The following is a 19,039-nucleotide window of genomic DNA, read 5'->3' as shown; positions in this document are numbered from 1 at the left end:
GACAGAAACGTAGGGGGGATTTGAAATTTGAGAATGCCTTCTGCACTTAGAATCACAGAAAGAAAAGTATTGACAAGGATTTCAGGTGATCCCAGGAAGTACCAAGAGGGGAATGAAAAAGTGAGGCAGGGAAGAGGCGTCAGTGTGGGGTGTGTATATGAGAAGATAACTGCCTTCAGCAATTGGGTCCTCTGGAAGACTGTATTAAGGTTAAGGTTAGGATAAAGGATGAGTTAGAGTTAGGGTTAGTGTTAGAATTAGTTAGGTTTAGGGTTAAGAATAGGGGACTATAGAACATGCTGCTGTGTTATCACACCCAAGGGGTGAGGAAGCAGCATTATATAAGTTAGGGTTAGAGTGTGTTAGGTTATGGTTAGTGTTAGGGTTACATTAAGGAGATAACATAGAATATGCACCTTTTCATCCCACCCAAGTGGTGTGGAGTTGTAATATTTTCCCACCAAATTCCTTCCTCTGGCCATTGGTTGAGAAATAATCCTCTGGAGTTTAGTCTTCGGTCCTCTGAAGGAAATTAATATTGTCCATGTTTACCGAGGTCCATAAGTCCTAAAGGTATATGGCCAACATCTTTCCCATGATGCAGACATTTCTCTTTCTTATCACTCTACTATTGACATTCTGTGTGAAGTTCTCTAGAGAGAACATCGGATTGTCTTAACTTGACTTTTAGTAACCCAGTATTTCCTGAGTTGAAGTAAGACTTCCCACCATAAGAGAAGGAAAAAAAGTCAAGTTAAGACTTCTGTTATGATGGGAAGTCTTACTTCTACTCAGGAAATATGGGAGAATCATTGGTGGATGGTGAAAACAGAAAATATCCATTAGAAACATGATGGATAAAGATAATTCGAGTACTTCATTATTTAATTCTATTTCTTCTCTCTTACATTTTCTGCCTTCTTTCCTCACTCTTTCCTTCCCTCCTTCCTTCCCTCTCAGTCTCTGTCTTTTAAACAAATAAGCATATAATGTCTGGCCCATACCAGTTCTGGGTGCTGGGGGCATATAGAGATGAACAAGATGCTAAGGTTCAAATTCTCATTGAGCTCATAGTTTAGAATGGGAAGACATACAATTTACAAGCAAGTGAACAACGGACCAATATAATTCATGATAGTGATAGATGATTTTTAAAAAGAAAGAAGAGAGTAGGGGTTGGAGTAGGAAACTCTAATAGTGATAATCAGGAGTGACTTCTCAGAGGAGGTGGCATTTGAGCCATATGACTGACAAGAGTATCGGTGGCATTCTGCAGAGAGGGAAAAGGGATTACAAAGGCTCTGAATTGAGAATGAGCTTGATCTAGGACACTAGGTTTAGGTTTTAAGTAGATGTGCCTAGGAAGGAGGTCTGAAAGAAGATTCACTGTGGTCTAAAGGAAAGCAAACTGAGACCTCCTCTATCATGGAAATTTTCATTGGAGTCTCATCTCCCAATATTCTCCTCTATTATTGCCTCTGTTGGGGCATGAGAATTGTAGAGTCATGACTTTTGGACAGATGTTGACTTCTTCTGTTTCTCTCCATAGTTGCTGGCTGAATACAGGGACAGGATTCATCTGGAGTTTCCTGGGGCCAGTTTGCATAATCATAATGGTAATCAACTTGCTTGGGGAAGTGTGGTCTGGAGGAAGACCCAGGAGAGGGGTCAGGAAGTATCAGAGGAGGGTGCACAGCTGAGAAGGTCACTTGTTCTCCTCGAAAGTTCACTGTTCTGACTAGATTTGGAAGACTTCCAAATTAGAGTGTGATTCATTTAATGTGTGATTTCTTCCTGCCAAAAGGCAAATGCCTGTGGAAGGGATATAATCTCTTCTGTCCTTTGTGCTTCAATAAAACTGGTCTCTCATTCTCTCCTAAGTGCATATGTGAAAGGAGAGGAAAAAGTAGAAGGAAATTAAGAGCCATTAGGAGGGGAGGGACTGAGAAAGGAAAATGGTAGGAGGGAGACAAGGGTAAGTCTGGGGAGATTGAACCCTTCTTTTGCTTCAATGCAGACAGGACAATCCTGCTAGATGTTTATTTCCTGACTCTCACTCATGGTTGCTTTTTTCCCTGTGTCATTTGTAAGTTTTAGTTGTGAATTCACATTTGATAGATATAAATTTTGGTGATGTCCTTGGTATATTCCTTTAGAGAGGTTTTACTCTTACTTCTGTCCTTGGGGGCACTAGCAACATGAAACAACTTTAAATGAATTTCTCTAAAGGCTTCCCCAACTATGAAGGTAGTGTCAATTTGAACTCCTAATGCAGGGGAGGTCTACTTGTGCCTCATTTTACTTTGCTTCACTTCACTTTGTTTCCCTTCCCTTCCATTCTTTTCACTTCCCTTTCCTTCCCTTCCTTCCCTTCTCTTTTCTTCCCTTCTGTTCCCTTCCCTTGCTTTCCTTTTCACTCTCATTCCTTCCCTTTCCTTCTCTCCTCTTCTCTCATCTCACTCTCTTCTCCTATCCTCTTATGCTCTCTTCCCCTACATTCTACTTTCCTCTTCCCTTCCACCCTTGCCTTCCCTTCCATCTCCTCCCCTCTCTTCTTTACGTTTCTCTTTTTTCTTCACTAGGATCCAAAGCCTAGATAGAAAAGTTATCTTTTTTCTCTCTTTGCAGGGTTTTGCTTTCTTGTTTATCATTTCAGTAAGGGTGTGGCCCTCGTGATGGTGGTTTATTTGGTGTTTTCCTCATGATGTACAGTCAAGGACTTGCCTTGGATCTGCATGAATGACCATTAAATCCCCAGATTTGAGATTCCTATGTCAGAAAATACCCTAAGGGATGCTACAGTGTCGGTTATAGTTCATAACTCCACTTTATAATTACTTCTCTTTTATGGTTTCTGAGGATTTCCTTTACTTTCTTATAAGCTCAGCTATAAATCTATGAGGATATATGCTGGATTTCACAAGTATTTTTGGTGTTTTGTAGCAAAAGCATTTTTCGGAGTGATCTTCCTAAAACCCAAAACTGGCTTTCACACCCTTCTGCTTGAAACCCTTCTGGGGTTTCTCCATTGTCCTCAGGGTGAAGCCCACCTGCTTTAGCGTAAGGTCTTCATTATGTGACCCTGCCAACTTCCCTAGTGTCCTTTTCTGCTCTTTTCCTCACACCCCACACTCTAATTGTACGAATGAACTTCCTCCTCCAAAAACAGCAAGTTTTCCTCTTCAGATTCTCCTCTCGGGGTGATGGTGGGGCTCAAACCATGCCTGTGAAACCCTTAGCACAATGTTTCACTAAATATTTGCAATGGAAATAATTATAATACTTTTATCCTGTCCATCCCTAAATCTTCAAGGACATTTAACTCCACTGTTTCATAAATTTGGAAAAAGTAATTGCACTAGTCCAGGACAATGGTTCTTCAGCAGGAGATTCTGTCCCCACACCACCAACTCTACGGACACTTGGCATTGTCTGGTGACATATTTGGTTATCAGAACTAAGGGGTGGGTATGCTCATGGCATTTAATGTGTGGTCGCCAGGGATGCTGCTAAACACCTTTCAGTGCAAGGATGGTCCCCCTTACCCATTTCCAAATACCGATAGTGCCAAGTTTGAGAAACTGTCCTCAGGCTATGCAAATCCCAGTCTGATATGCTGATGCAGGGTCTTTTCAGAGAATGACCTTCACCTCCAGTGTAGGTCACAATCTATGTCTAAACCCTGGTCTTCTTTTTTTTTTTTTTAACTTTTTTTTATTAATTAAAAAAATTAACAAGCAAAACATTTAGAAATCATTCCATTCTACATATACAATCAGTAATTCTTAATATCATCACATAGTTGCATATTCATCATTTCTTAGTACATTTGCATCGATTTAGAAGAAGAAATAAAAAGACAACAGAAAAAGAAATAAAATGATAATAGAGAAAAAAAACTATACGTACCATACCCCTTACCCCTCGCTTTCATTTACCACTATTTCAAACTGAATTTATTTTAACATTTGTTCCCCCTATTATTTATTTTTATTCTATATGTTTTACTCTTCCATTGATATAGTAGCTAAAAGGAGCATCAGACATAAGGTTTTCACATTCACAGAGTCTCATTGTAAAAGCTATATCATTGTTCAATCATCGTCAAGAAACATGGCTACTGGAACACAGCTCTACATTTTCAGGCAATTCCCTCCAGTCTCTCCACTACATCTTGAACAACAAGGTGATATCTACTTAATGCTTAAGAATAACCTCCAGGAAAACCTCTCGACTGTGCTTGGAATCTCTCAGCCATTGATACTTTGCCTCATTTTACTCTTCCCCCTTTTGGTCGAGAAGGTTCTCTCAGTCTCTTGATGTTCATTCTCAGCTCATTCTAGGGTTTTTCTCAGTCCTTTGATGCTGAGTCTCAGCTCATTCCAGGATCTTTGTCCCACGTTGCCAGGAAGGTCCACAACCCTGGGAGTCATGTCCCACGCAGAGAGGGGGAGGGTGGTGAGACTGCTCATCATATTGTCTGGAGAGAGAGGCCACATCTGAGCAACAAAAGAGGCTCTCTTGGGGTAAACCCTGGTCTTGATACTAACCCTCTGGAGGCATTTCTTCTGCTTGATTTTGTAGATCAACTCCATCCTCCTCATTTGGACCTTGTTGATCCTGCGGCAGAAACTTTCCAGTGCCAAAAGCGAAGCCTCAACACTCAAAGACACCAGGTGCAATCCCTCTTTCCTTCCCTCTCTCTTACAGTCTTCCTTCTTTCTTTCCAGAAAAGTTTATAGAATGCCAGGCCTTGTGCCCAAAGCAGAAGCTTAAAATAGCAAGTACCTAGGATGGGTACAAGACTGGGGCTCAAACCTAAGCACTAACATATATTTGGCTGTGTGACCTTAGGCCAGTTATCTAACTTCTCTGATGCTCAATTTCCTCATCTACAGAATAAGAATATTAATATGCTCACTTTATGAGATTTATGAGGCATTTAGCTCAGTGCCTAGTAATAGGAAGTGCATCATATATTATAGTTATCAATACTCTGTTCCTTACATACTTATAGGTGCATATTTACAAATAAATGGAATCATAATATTTTATTTTCTATAACTTTATTTTCTGTAACTTTCTCTTACTCGATACTAGGTCATGAATATTTCCCCCTTAATTAGAAATTCTTCCACAATATCATTTTTTTTGCATGACATTTTCATGTACGGATGTAGCACAAATTATTTAATTTGCCCCTTTTTTGGATATTTAAGCTGTTTCTGCTTATTTTTTTGCTATTATAAACTATATTGCCTTGAATACCCTTGTAGATAAGTCTCCTTCCACATCCATGATATTTTGAATTGTGAATTATGAATTGTGAAATTGCCTTAGAGAGATTGTTGGATTGTAACAGCTTTATTATCTAGTGTATACAATACATCAGAAAATTGTTCCAATTTATGTAACCATCAGAATCATGTGAGAATGCCTGTTTCTCTGCAGGTGTACCAACACTGTGTTTATTCTTATTTTTCGTTTTGGCATTTTAATAGGTGACATATACTACCTCATTATGTTAGTTTCATATGTATTATTTTATATAATAGATGTGAGACTTTTTCACATTCTTATAGACCATTTGTGTTTCTTAAGTTCTTCACTTAAGTTCTTAAGAATGTAGTAAAACCATACATTTTCTAAGTTGTATTGCCAGTGACATACTGTTACCCTCTGCTTGCTTTCCCTGCAGGGTCCAATCCACTGTCCATTAACTTTTTTTATAGAAAAGTTAATGCAAAATTTTATGCCTGCAACAAAAATACAGTAAAAAAGGGAAAAACATGAAAAGCAATACCCCAGGTCACCAGACGTCCCCCAATTGAAGCAACCATTATCACTTGAATTATGCCTCCTTCCAGAATATTCTATGCCTATGCATTCACCTTCTTTTGATAAATGTACATATCATCCTGCATTTTGCTTTTTCAAAGTGATGTAAAACATTTCATATCAATACTTATAGCTGATAACAACTGGCAGTAATATTTATTTTGTACCAGTTTTAAGCACATCTCATCATTTAATATGTAGAACAAGCTGCTGATGGCATAGATATTTTATTATTCTTGTACCAAAGTGGGGAAACTGAGGCACAGGGAGGTTAAATAACTCACAAACTCAGGGAATGATTCGATCAGAAATTGGATGCAGTGATCTATACCTCACCCTACAGAATATTGTCATTCTCATCACATTTTACAACACGACCATAATTTACATTCCATCTCTATGGATTTACCCATTGTAGACATTTCATATAAATGGAATCAAAGATTACATATCTGGCTTCTTTCCCTTAATGTACTGTTTTCAGTACTCATCCATGTTGTAACTTGTGTCAGGATTTTATTCTTTTTTTTTTCCTTTGGCCAAATAGTATTCCATTGCATGTATAGAGTGCACTGTTTTGACCCATTCGTCAGTTGATGGACATTTGGGTTGTTTCAGTGGGAGAAGTGGAGAGTTGCTGCTGAATGGATACAGATTTCTTTAGCTTTTTGAGTGCTATTGTTAAAATATATGTCAAATTTGCTGTTTTAACCATTGTACGTGCACAATTCCATGGCATTAATTGCATTGCAATGTTGTGCTGTCACTACCATTGTCCACATCCAATGTTTTTTCATGACCCCAAACAGAAGCTATGTCTATTAAGCAAAAACACACCATTCCTTCCTCCTGCCTCCTGGTGCCTGGTGAACTCCAACCTATTTCCTGTCTCTATGAGTTTGCTTATTCTAGATATTTCACATCAATGGGATTGTACAACGTTGGTCTTTTCATTTCTGTTTTTTTCCCATTCAGCATAATGTGTCAGGGTTCACTCACGTTGCAGCATGCATTCTCCATTGCTTGTGTATACCACGTTTTTAAATCCCATTCATCTGCTGTTAGATACTTGGTATGTTTTTACCTTCTTTTTTGGCTTGCTGTGAACATTGGTGTACAAGTATGTGTCTGAGTTCCTGCTTTCTATTCTTTTGGAAAAATGGCTACAAGTGGAATTGCTAGTAGAATAGTGTAACTTTTTTCGAGGAACCACGAAATTATCTTCCACAGGAGCTGTACCACCTTACATTCCTGCTAACAATGTACAGCCTTGCCAATCCTTTCTAATTTTTAAGAAATACTAACCATCCTAGTAGGTGTGAAGTGGTATCTAATTGTGTTTTTGTCTGATTATAATAATATAATATTTATTTCAGCAATTTATAATGTATAGAAATGTATATTTAAAAAATTTACCCACAGACTTAATACCTAGAAATTTCCACTGCTAATAAATTATATTTTTTATTAGAGAAGCTGTGGGTTTACAAATCAGGCATACATAACTGCATGATTCTATATAACACTCCATTATTAACACTTTGCATTGGTGTGATACAATTGTTGCAATTGATGAAAGCACATTTTTATAATTGTACTATTAACTATAGTTCATGGTTTAACTTAGGATTTACTGCTTCTGCATCATTGTGGTTCTATTGGAATTTTCCTAAAGATGTTGAGATTTTTCTCATGGGACTATTAGTCATCTTCTTTGGAGACATGTCCCTTAAAATGCTTTGCCCATTTTTTTTTATTAGAGAAGTTGTGGATTTACAGATCATGCAAAAATACAGGATTTCCACACTCCACCCCACCATTGATAATTTGCATTGGTGTGACATGTTTGTTTTAATTAAAGACAGCATATTCTTATAATTGTACTTTCAGTTAAATTTTGTGGGTTATCTTGGGTTCACAGTTTTGGCAGTGTCAGTCCATGGATTTACAAATATATGTTTTTATTCTGTTATCCTATATACAATCTGACATTTCCCCTTTTAATCATGTGCAGATACATATTTCAGAGTTGTTAATTGCATTCACAATGTTGTACTACCAACACTACTATCCATTACAAAACATTTTCATCATTAGAAATAGGAATCCTGTATATTATAAGTCTTTATCCCCATCCCATCCCCTAGTGGACCATATTCTAGATTCTGACTCCATGAGTCTGCCTAAACTAATAGTTTTAAATTGGTACGATCATACAATACTTGTCCTTTTGTGTCTTCCTTATTTCACTTCACATATTTTCCAGGTTCATCCATGCTGTCTCAGGTATTAGAACTTCATTCTTTTTTAATACTGTATAATATCCCACTATATGCATTCAGCACATTTTGTATATCCATTGATGGACATTTGGGTTGCTTCCATCTTTTGACAATTGTGAATAATGCCACTATGAACATCTATTTCAGTCCCTACTTTCAATTATTTTGGTTATATACTTATTAGCAGTATTGCCAGACCATATGACAATTCTTTACTTAGTTTTCTGAGGAGCTATGATCCACGATGGCTGCACGATTTTGCATTGCCACCAGCAATGAATGAGTGTCTTATTTCTTCACATCCTCTCCAACCCCTATTTTCTGTTGTCTTTTTTTTTAATAGCAACCTTTCCTCCTTCTAAATTCGGATGCTTGTCTTTCTGTTAATGACCAACAAAATGCCCTGCAGGATTTGATTTCTTGTATCTGCCCTTTGGAGACTCTGCCTTGGGTTCATCCCCACCCAGGGCGACTCACCTGAGAGCAGCCTAAGACAATTCCTGGAAGGGTGGAATCATCTTCCAGGAAGAAACTCATCCTCTGCCATCTTCTTCCCCAGGTTACTGACGTTCAAAGCCTTTGCCCAGCTCTTCGTCTTGGGCTGCTCTTGGGTGTTGGGTATTTTCCAGACTGGAGCCGCGGCCAGTGTCATGGCCCACCTGTTCACTGCCATCAACAGCCTGCAGGGCGCCTTCCTCTTCCTCATTCACTGCCTGCTCAGTCGCCAGGTGTGTGGCCGCCCTCCTGTCCCCACCTGCCCTTCCATGGGGCATGTCTGTGCAAGGCCCCCAGCTGACCCAGTGTGCTATGCCTCCCTCTCCAGGTGCGACAGGAGTACAGGAAGTGGTTCACTAGGACAACCAAGTCCAGCTCTCAGTCCCAGACCTCAGGGGTCTTAGTGTCATCCCTGCTTTCCACCTCCAAAACGGTGAGAGAACGCATGTTTGCACAGGTGCCCTACTGGGAGCTGAGGCATCCACACTCATTATCCCACTTAATAGAGGGTGGGGTTTAGGAGGGGGTGTCTGGGGACCAGACTGCTTGGGGTCACATCCCAGCTGGGCCCTTAATTGCTGTAAAACCTTGTAAGTTATTTAACCAGACCCTTATAAAGTTGTAAAGTTATAAAATATGGGCACTTTATTAATTTTGTTTTAGTACATTATCAATGAGAGGAATCAAGCAGATGCTATAACTGGCATAAAAGATCATCCGGTTAAGAAAAACAAGGTAATCTGGTTAATGTAAAACTTTCTTTCATTTGTACAAATAACCATTGCCATCCTCCACTCTAGGTTTCACCTAGTTAAACAGTTCCTGTTTTTTTAAATCCTATTATTTTCCTTCTGGTGACATACCCCGCCCTAGCCTTCCTTTTTCAAACATGCTTGCACATGGCTTTGCTCATTATACTTACAATATTCTGCTACCATCACTCAGTATTGTGCTTTCCATCTCTGAACCTTTGTAATCAACCTCATTAAGCATTCTGTACTCCTTAAGCATCAATTGCCCGATCTCCATCCTCTTCCAGCCTCCTGGTAACCTATTGCATTGGTTTGCTAAATGCTGCCAGAATGTAATATACCAGAAATGGAACAGCTTTTAAAAAGGGAATTAAAGGTGCACAGTAGTTCAGTAGTAGAATGCCCACCTTCCCTGCGGGAGACCTGGGATCAATTCCCAGACCATGCACCTAAAAAAAAAAAAAAAAAGACAGCATAAAAGGGAATTAAGTTACAAGTTTTACAGTTCTAAGGCCATAAAAATGTCCAAACTAAGGCACCCAGAAAAAGAAAGCTTGACTCAAGAAAAGCTGATGTCTGCCACATGGGAAGGCATGTGGCTGGCATCTGCTGGTCCTTGTTCCTGGTTCTGTTGCTTCCAGCTTCTGATGCCAGTAGTTTCCTCTCTAAGCATCTGTGGGCCTTCACTTAGCTCCTCTGGAACACAATTCTGGGTTCTGAGTTGCTTAGCATCTCATGGGAAGGCACATTGTGAAGTCTGCTGGGTTCTGCTCATGTCAAGGCATCCGCTCTCTTTGTCGGCACTCCAAACATGTCCAAAAGTCTGCATCTCTGTCAGCTCTGAAGCAACTGTCTTTTCTCCAAAATGTCTGTCATTTTAGAGGACTCCAGTAACCTAATCAAGACCTACCTTGTATGGGTGGAGTCACATCTCCATTTAAGCAAAAGGCCACACCCACAACTGAGTGGGTTAATGTCCATGGAAACAATCTAACAAATGGTTTCCACCCTACAATAGTAAATCAGGATTAAAGGGCATGGCTTTTCTGGGGTACACAATACTTTCAAACCAGCACACCTATGCTCTCAAATTTAACTCTCGGAGTTTGCTTCTTATAGTTAGTTCATATTAGTGAGACCATACAGTATTTGTCCTTTTATTTCCGGCTTATTTCACTCAACATAATGCCCTCAAGTTTCATTCATGTTGTTGCATGCATAATGACCTCAGTCCATCTTACGGCTGCATGATAATATTTCATCATACATATATATCACAATTTGTTTATTCACTTGTCAGCCGGTGGGCATTTGGGCTGTTGTGAATAACGCCACGGTAAACATCAGTATGGAAATGCTATTCCTGTCCCTACTTTCAGTTCTTCTGAGTATATATATATAAACAAGATTTCTGGATCTACAGCAACTCCATACTTAGCTTCCTGAAGAGCCAGAAGACTGCCTTCCTGAGTGGTTGCACTATTTTACATTCCCACCTGTAGTAAATAAGTATGCCCATTTCTCCACATCCTCTCCAGCATTTGTGGTTTTGTTTTTTTATTTATAATGCCATTCTAGTAGATGTCAAATGGTATCTCATTGTGGTTTTGATTTGCACATCTCTAATATCTAGTGAAGTTAAGCATCTTTTAATATGCTTTTTCATGTGCTTTTTTTTTTTTTAATTTCCTCTTTGGAAAAATGTCTATCCATGTCTTTTGCCCATTTTTAAAATTGGATTGCTTGTTTTTTGTTGTTGTCAAGTTGTATGATCTCTTTATATATTTTAATGCAATTTTACTGTTATATACTATATATGGACATGTAATCATCCAAAGTGTACAATCCGTGGCTCACAGTATCCTCACATAGGTGTGCACTCATCCTCACAGTACATGACATCTTTATATATTCTGGATATTAAATGCTTATTGGATTTGTGGTTTCCTGATATAATTCCCATTGAATGGGCTGCCATTTGACTTTCTTGACAAAGTCCTTTGATGTGCCTCATTTTTGAGGAGACCCCATTTTCTATTTCTTATTTCACTGCCTGCGTTTTGAGTGTAAGGTCTAGGAAAGCACCTCTTACCACAAAGATGTTTAAGATGTTTCTCTATACTTTCTTCTAAGAGTTTTATGGTCTTAGCTCTAGTGCTTAGATATTTGATCCATTATGAGTTAATTTATACATAAGGTGTGAGATAAGGATTGTTACAAGGTATTAAAATGGGATGGTGTATGAGAAAAATACAATTAATGCAAACTAAGGTCTATAGTTAACACTAACATTGTTTTATTCTTTCATTAATTGTAGCAAAGGCACTGTACCAAAGCTTAATGTCTATAATAGGAGCATGTAAGAGAGGGGTATGGGATTTTTATCTGTTTCTTTTCAGAAGAAATGGGAATGTTCTTATATGGATTGTGGTGGTGAATGCATAACTATGTGATTATACCAGAAGCCATTGATTATACCCTTAGAATGGATTGTATGGTATATGAATAAGACTTTAAAAAATAAAATAAAATGAAATGAAAAGATAATATGTACAATAGATATACCTATCATCTATCTAACTACCTATCTCTGTGTTTCTGTCTTATCGATCATCTTTCTATTCTCTCTTTCTCTATATGGCAATCGTCTTTCATTATATCTCTGTGAATATGTATCTATCTAATCATCTATCCATCCATCTACCTATAAGAAAATATATATTTATATATGTAATAGACTTTTCTTGCGTTTATATTTACTGCTAAGATTTAAATGTAAATTTATGTAGACTATGTATATATATGGAATATATATACACATGTATATTTATATATGAAATACATATGAAATTTTGAGATGAATGTGCAAATGGAGGCAAAAATTATTTTTCTTGGGGTTATTTTGCTTTGCTATCAGTTACCTACAATTAAAGGGTAGTGAAAAGCTCCCATAGATTAGAATCACATACCCTGGAGTGGGGTCCTCTAGATAATGATAGTTTTTCAGGGAGGCACAAACTTTTCTCTATGCAAGTGATTTCATCCAATTGCATGGTTTAAAATGCCTCCTATTAACCATGACCCCCAACTTTGAAATATTTAGCTCTCCCTCTTCTACTGAATTCTAGACTCATAACCAATTAATTACACACCAAATAGCTCCATTTAGAATATCTATTAGATAACTCAAATTTAACGTATTCAAACCTGATCTCTGTCTCCCCACCTTTCACCTTCATGGATGGTGCCTCCTTCTTTCATTTGCTCAGCGTGAAACCTTGAGATCATTCTTGATTTCACTCTTCTCTTCACCCAGGTCTCATACAGTCCTTCATCAAATCCTGTTGACTCTGTCTTCAAAATATATCCAGAATCTGACCACTTCTTCTCCCCTTCATTGCTGCAATCTGGAACACACCCTATTTTCTTCTGCCAGGATTATTATTATTATTATAATTTTTGCATGGGCAGGCGCCAGGAAGTAAACCCGGGTCTCTGGCATGGCAGGCGAGAACTCTGCTTCTGAGTCACCGTTGCCCACCCATCCAGGATTATTTTTATTTTTATTAGAGAAGCTGTGGGCTTGCAGAACAACCATGCATAACAGATGTGATTTCCATATACTCCCCTATTATTAACACCTTGCATTGGTATGGGACATTCGTTTCAATTGATGAAAGCACATTTTTATAATTGTGTTACTATGTGCAGTTCCGTGGATTTAAAAAAAATTATACTCTAGTACCATACATTAAACCTAAAATTTCCCCTTTCAAGCACATTTAGAGATATACTTCAGTGTTGTTAATTGCATTTTTAATGTTGTGCTACCATCACACCATCCATTACCACAACATTTCCATCGTTCCCAGTAGACATTCTGTGCATTTTAAGCCTTAACTCTCTATTGTCTATCTTCACCCTGCCCCCTGGTAACCTATATTCTAGACTCTTACTTTATGAGTTTGCTTATTCTGATTATTTCTTCCCGGATACGGAAGTAGCCTCATGAAGGGTCTGCCAACTTCCATGCTTGTCTTCTCCAAGACCCACCTCTGGTCTGTTCTTCCCGAGCCACCAGAGCACGCCTGTGAGCACCTGACGCGGTCCCTTCCATCCTCTGCCCCCAACCCTCCCACTCTGCCTCACTGGGGGTTAAACCCAAAGTCTTCCCCGGGCCACCCAGTCCTGCGTGACTGGACCCTCTTGGTCCCTCTGACCTCGTCTTTTATTTCTCACGTCCACTTTTCACTTTGCTTCACCAGAGCAGCCACAACTCAATCCTGCAAACACACCGGGTTTGCTTTCCCCATAGAACGACTGCACTGGACAGCTCGCTCTGTCCTGAATGACCTCCCCCAATGCCCACCTGCCCAGCCCCGTCCCCTCCCTCACCTCCTCAAGTCTTCCCTCCAATCACTCCTTCCTGGTGGAGTTTGCATCTACAGCTCTCCTCTCCCAATCCTGCTCTCGCTTTCCTCCAGTCATGATTTAATAAAAGTTCATAACCCTTTCCACTGTTTAACACACTGTTCTTTACTTGGTTATTTTGTTTTGCATGTATGGTGTGCCTCTGCCTGTCTGATTTTTTCACCAACGTTTTCCAAGCACCCAGAACACATAATAGACACAAAATAGGTCCTCGAGTATTATTTCTTGAGTAAACAAGAAGTCGGGGCCTCATTGGTTAAATCGGGATATGACAATTCTTACCTTGAAGGGCTGTGCGGGTGATTAGATGAGAGCTTTGGTCTGCCAGGGTTGCTCTGACAAATACCACAGAATGGTTGGCTTCAACAACAGGAATTTACCGTCTCTGTTTTGAAGCCTGGGGGCTTGCTTCTTTCCAGGGGTTCTGGTGCTCGTTGGCCAAAATACCTGAAGCTCTTCCCTCTGAGACATGGTGCTGCTGTCTCCTTTCTCCTCCAGGTTCCTGCTCACTCCTGCTTCTCTGTTTAAAGCCTCCCGGAATCTGAACTAGGGCACATTGTCATTCACCTGGGATCAATTTAACTAAAATAACACCTTCGTGAAATCCTTTTTACAGCCAGGTTCTCATCCACAAGAATGTGGATTAAGGTTAAGAACACATCTAATTTGGGTTGCATAATTCACTTGACCAGTGATTAGCTAGTATATTGTGTTTATGCAGCTTCCTAGGACAAAGGACTCAATATTAAGTATTGCAAAGCCTTGTTATATACTATTAGTCCTATTTCCATCATGAGAAAACTGAGACTTATAAAGTTCAGTGGTTTCAGAATCAGCCACGGAAACTGTCATACTAAATATTTTGTCCACATATATGACTATACATCCTTTTGCAACCTGTTTTTATTAAAAATTTTAATTTTTCCTGTATTTTTAAATAAAAACATTACTACACAAGTAGACAATTTTAGGAAGCAGTTGTAAGCCACAACAATGGCAATTGAAATAATTCATTTTCCCACCACATAAGGACATCAGTTATTTACATTAAGCTGTAGGTAACCAAGATTTTGATTACCAATGAAATAGGGAATTATGTTTCTTAGAACACAAGATGTCCAGATTTATGCCCTTATTGTTCAATGCTGTTGTAAAGGATCCACACTCGTCCTAGTTTTCCATTACACCATCAACATGCTGGCTTTTCATCATATTGCTTTCATGGTTTCAAGACAGCTGCCACAGCTCCAGACATTATAGCCATGTTCAAGACTGGAAGAAGAGGGGGGCAGAAGCAGCCAATTTTCCTTTTATGCCTCTCACTTAATCAGGAGCAAAGACTTTCCTGGAGACTCCTTAACATATTTTCCTTTCACCTAATTGACCAAAACTATATCATATGGCCACTTAAGGCTGTATAAGAACCTGAGAAAAAAGTAACGGCTTTCTAGATTCTAGAGTGGGAGATATCATTGGTAGAGGGGTTGAGAATGGCTTTTGGGTTTGACAATAGTGCCTGTCAATACCAAGATTATTACATTAACATTTTAATGGTTAACATTCTGGTCTTTTCATTATATTTATTTCCCTTTACCTTTATAAGAACCATATTCCTATAAATATGACTCCTGGAATCCCATTTGCACTAATACTGACTGAGGAATTCTCTTTTTCTCCCACACAGAGTCCTTTCTTACATTCAAGTGTGTGATGGAAGAATATTTGCAGAAATTAGATGCCTTCAGGAGCTGACCCTGAAATTATCTCTTCAACTATGTGGGCAGTTCAGAGTATGATGGGTAGGACTCTTCCCAGAGTTTCTCACACTGGTTAGAAACAACGTTTTCTGCCTCAGATTATTGTTTTATCTTCCATATCCTGCCACTCCTTGTATTTCCAGAGGTTTTAATAGATACCAGTTCAATGTCACAAGCAAGAACATCTTGCTACCATTTTGTTTTTCCTAAGCCTGTTGGTGCCTGACTCAAAGTTTCTCTCCTGAACCCATCCTGATACCTGACACGGACTAGCACTGTGCATAATTTGTCTTTCCTTATGATAAAAACTCCACTTGCTTTTAAAGAAACGTTCAATAAAATTCTAACAAGTGCCCCAGGTGACAAATAAAGCACATAATCATTTAGGCTACTTTGGCACAAACACTTAATTATGTTGTATGTAGGAGTCATCAATGGAGCAGAATTCCAGCATTTCCTGGAGGGTTGAAGCACTGGATGACAAGTACTTTGGTTCCCTGGTAACTTCAATGTAGCCAACAGCTTCCTTCCTCCAGTGACTTTGTTACAACTTTCTAGTATTCGCTCTGCTCACAAAGTTATCAACACCGGACTTTACTCTTCACTCCCACCCCCCGCAAATGCAATCCTGAGTGCCCGGGAAAAAAGGAGATGAATATTTAAAATGTGAACATCCTCACACCCATCGTGCTCTGAACCTTCAATACTCAAAGTGTGGTTGATGGACTAGCTTCATCTCTGAACCAGAACCTGCATTTTGATGAGAGCCCAAGGGCATCTGTGGACATATGAATGTTTGAGAAGCACTGTGTTGGAACCTACTTCTGTCTGCCACACTGATAGCAGAGCTTGTTTTTTAAACCAGAAGGGAAAACTTCTTCCTTTTGACCTTGAGCCTTTGTACCTACCACTCCCTCTTCCTAGGACACACTTCCTCAAAACCTGGCTAATTGCTACCATATTTTGAGTCTCAGGTTAGTCATCCTTTCCTCCAAGAATCCTTCCTTGAATCTCCTACAGTGAATTAGTTATCACCTCTGGGTGGCCTCAAGTGCTTCGTGTGTCTAATCTTTTATTGTAATTTTTTTTCTTTCCTTGGGTGTCTCCAACTTAGACTGTGAACTTCATAACACATGGAATTGCATTAGTGGATTCTCATAAATAGGTTGAATAAATGAGTGACTAAATGGCTTTGAAGTTGAAGAAACTGAGGCTCAGAGAGGTTCAGTCACTTGCACAGGGCAACTCAGCAATAGGTGACTAAAATGGGCTTCAGCTCCTGATTTTAGAACTTCTATTCTAGACCCCTTGCCCCTCTCTTTCTCTTATTTTAACCCAGGAATGCCTCGTTTGAGAGTACAAAGACAAGACTAAGTATTTACTTTCATATGATCACCTTGCAAACAGGATTTGTTACCTCTTTAAGGATCATACCTTTCATAGTTTTATAACAATGTTAAGCTCTGTGGATGGAGGTTCAGTCTTTGTAATTTGTGGCAGCCACACCCTGGGGGACCGATACATATTTACAAACAAGAGTTCATTTATGACAGGTTGGTCTTTAACACCTAGCTTGTCCAGACTGTCCAATACAGAGGTGACAATTCTAAGGGATATCGAGCAAGAGATGGCACAGCTGTAACCCATGGGCAATTGTGGTGGGTTAATTGTATCAATGTCCCCAAGATTGCCTCCATTTCCCACATTCCTTCCCTGTAGCTTTGTAATCCCCTCTTACTCTAACCCCAGACATGGTGGCTACACTTGCTATGGCCAGTGGAATGCTATCAAACGTGATTCAAACAGAAGCTTCCAAAGCATGTGTGCATTTCTTCTTGCCCTTTACATGACTAGGCTTTTTCCTCTGCCTTTACATTGTGAACATGCCCAGGCCAGCTTGTCCGGGGTGGGGGTGAGGGGTGGGGGTGGATGTGGGAAACACCTTCAGGAAAGTTCAATCATTTCACTTGACCCAATATGAGGCTGGCTGCAGTCACATGAGTGAGTCCAGGGAAAATCAGCATATCAGCCCCCGCCAATCCATAGACTTTGAAACAATAACAAATTATCACTGTGTTACGACACTGAGTTCAGGGGATGGGTTGTTATGAAGCTGTCTTTGTGGCGATAGCTAATTGATACAACAAATCAATGGATTGTCAATGTTTTTCATTGTATTGCATTTATTTGGAATGTAAAAGGAGAAGGATTTGGATCTCATTTTGTCACAGCTATCAGTATCTATAATTTCCACCTGCTTGAATAAAGTTTCTTTCTGAGAGATGGCTTGCACAAAGCTTTATCTCCACAATAGTGTTACACTTAGGGCAAAATAAAATAGCCTCAAGGAAACATATATTTCAAATAATTGGATACAGTATGACCTTCACAGTAGGAAATTTTCTTGCTACAGTTGGTATGTGGCTTCTCTCCTGTGGTCTCATATGCCTCCACTCATGGTGGAAGATACCCATAACAGAAAAAATGCATGGCTCTCAAATCCCATAAACATAACATGAAATAACTTTTCCCCTTTGTAAATTCAAATAAATTATGGTATTTATAAAAATAGATATCTATCCCTCAATAAATACTTTTTGGTCATGTTCTCCCTCAGAATAATAGAATAGTGGAAAAATATTTTAAAAATAGAAAAGTAAGAGTATCAAAACTCACAATGTTATTTTAAATTTAAATGTTTTTTAAACCAAAATCAAAATTTATTGTAATTTTACTTCCCTAGTGCATTAGGAAAACAGAACCAATAGGAGATATCGGTAAATGTGAGATTTATATAAGTGTCTCATGCAGCCTGGAGAAGCAAGAATCCAAAATCTATAGGGCAGGCCATGAACTTGCATTTCAGAAGTCTCTGGTGGACTGAAGCAGAAAGAGATTCTTTCTTCTAAATTCTCCTTAAAAACCTTCAGGGGATTAGATTAAGGGTCACTCATTGCAGAAGACACTCACTTTAGCTGACTGCAGATGTAATCAGTTGTGGATGCAACCAACATGCTCATGATTTAAGTCAAGAAATGTCCTCATGCAACAGATAAGCTCTGCTTGCTTGACCAGACATCCAGATACCATCACCTGGCCAAGCTGACACATGAACCTGACCATCACACCTAGTTTTAATGGAAGAAAACTCATCAACCATGTGTCCAAATTTCAATGCTTGGATGAAAAACTTACCATTGAGAAAGTAGATAAAAATATACATTTTTGGTTGCACCTTGTTCTAGTTTGCTAGCTGCTGTAATGCAATATACCAGAAATGGAACAGCTTTTAACAAGGGGAATTTAATGAGTTGCAAGTTTACAGTTCTAAGGCAGAGAAAAGGTCCCAATCACAACAAGTCTATAGAAATGTCCAATCAAAGGCATCCAGGGAAAGATACCTTGGTTCAAGAAGACTGATGAAGTTCAGGGTTTCTCTCTCAAGTGAGAAGGCACATGGTGAACACAGTCAGGGCTTCTCTCT

General features: G+C 39.1%; 1 protein-coding gene across 1 annotated transcript in view; it reads left to right on the top strand.

Annotated features, from left to right (window-relative positions):
* The window catches only part of ADGRE1 (adhesion G protein-coupled receptor E1), a 117,920-nt gene extending 99,840 nt beyond the window's left edge, over positions 1 to 18,080 (top strand). The window contains exons 16-21 of the mRNA XM_077120913.1: positions 1,550 to 1,616; positions 4,585 to 4,676; positions 8,680 to 8,848; positions 8,944 to 9,048; positions 9,279 to 9,350; positions 15,483 to 18,080. Coding sequence (XP_076977028.1) covers positions 1,550 to 1,616; positions 4,585 to 4,676; positions 8,680 to 8,848; positions 8,944 to 9,048; positions 9,279 to 9,350; positions 15,483 to 15,509 — 532 coding nt within the window. The 3' untranslated portion in view covers positions 15,510 to 18,080. The remainder of the gene's footprint in view (positions 1 to 1,549; positions 1,617 to 4,584; positions 4,677 to 8,679; positions 8,849 to 8,943; positions 9,049 to 9,278; positions 9,351 to 15,482) is intronic.
* Positions 18,081 to 19,039: the final 959 nt, after the last annotated feature.

This window comes from Tamandua tetradactyla, chromosome 11 (genome assembly GCF_023851605.1).
Source record: "Tamandua tetradactyla isolate mTamTet1 chromosome 11, mTamTet1.pri, whole genome shotgun sequence".
Lineage (NCBI taxonomy): Eukaryota > Metazoa > Chordata > Mammalia > Pilosa > Myrmecophagidae > Tamandua > Tamandua tetradactyla.
The sequence above is the reverse complement of the archived record's forward strand: the minus strand, read 5'-3'. Positions and strand labels throughout refer to the sequence as shown.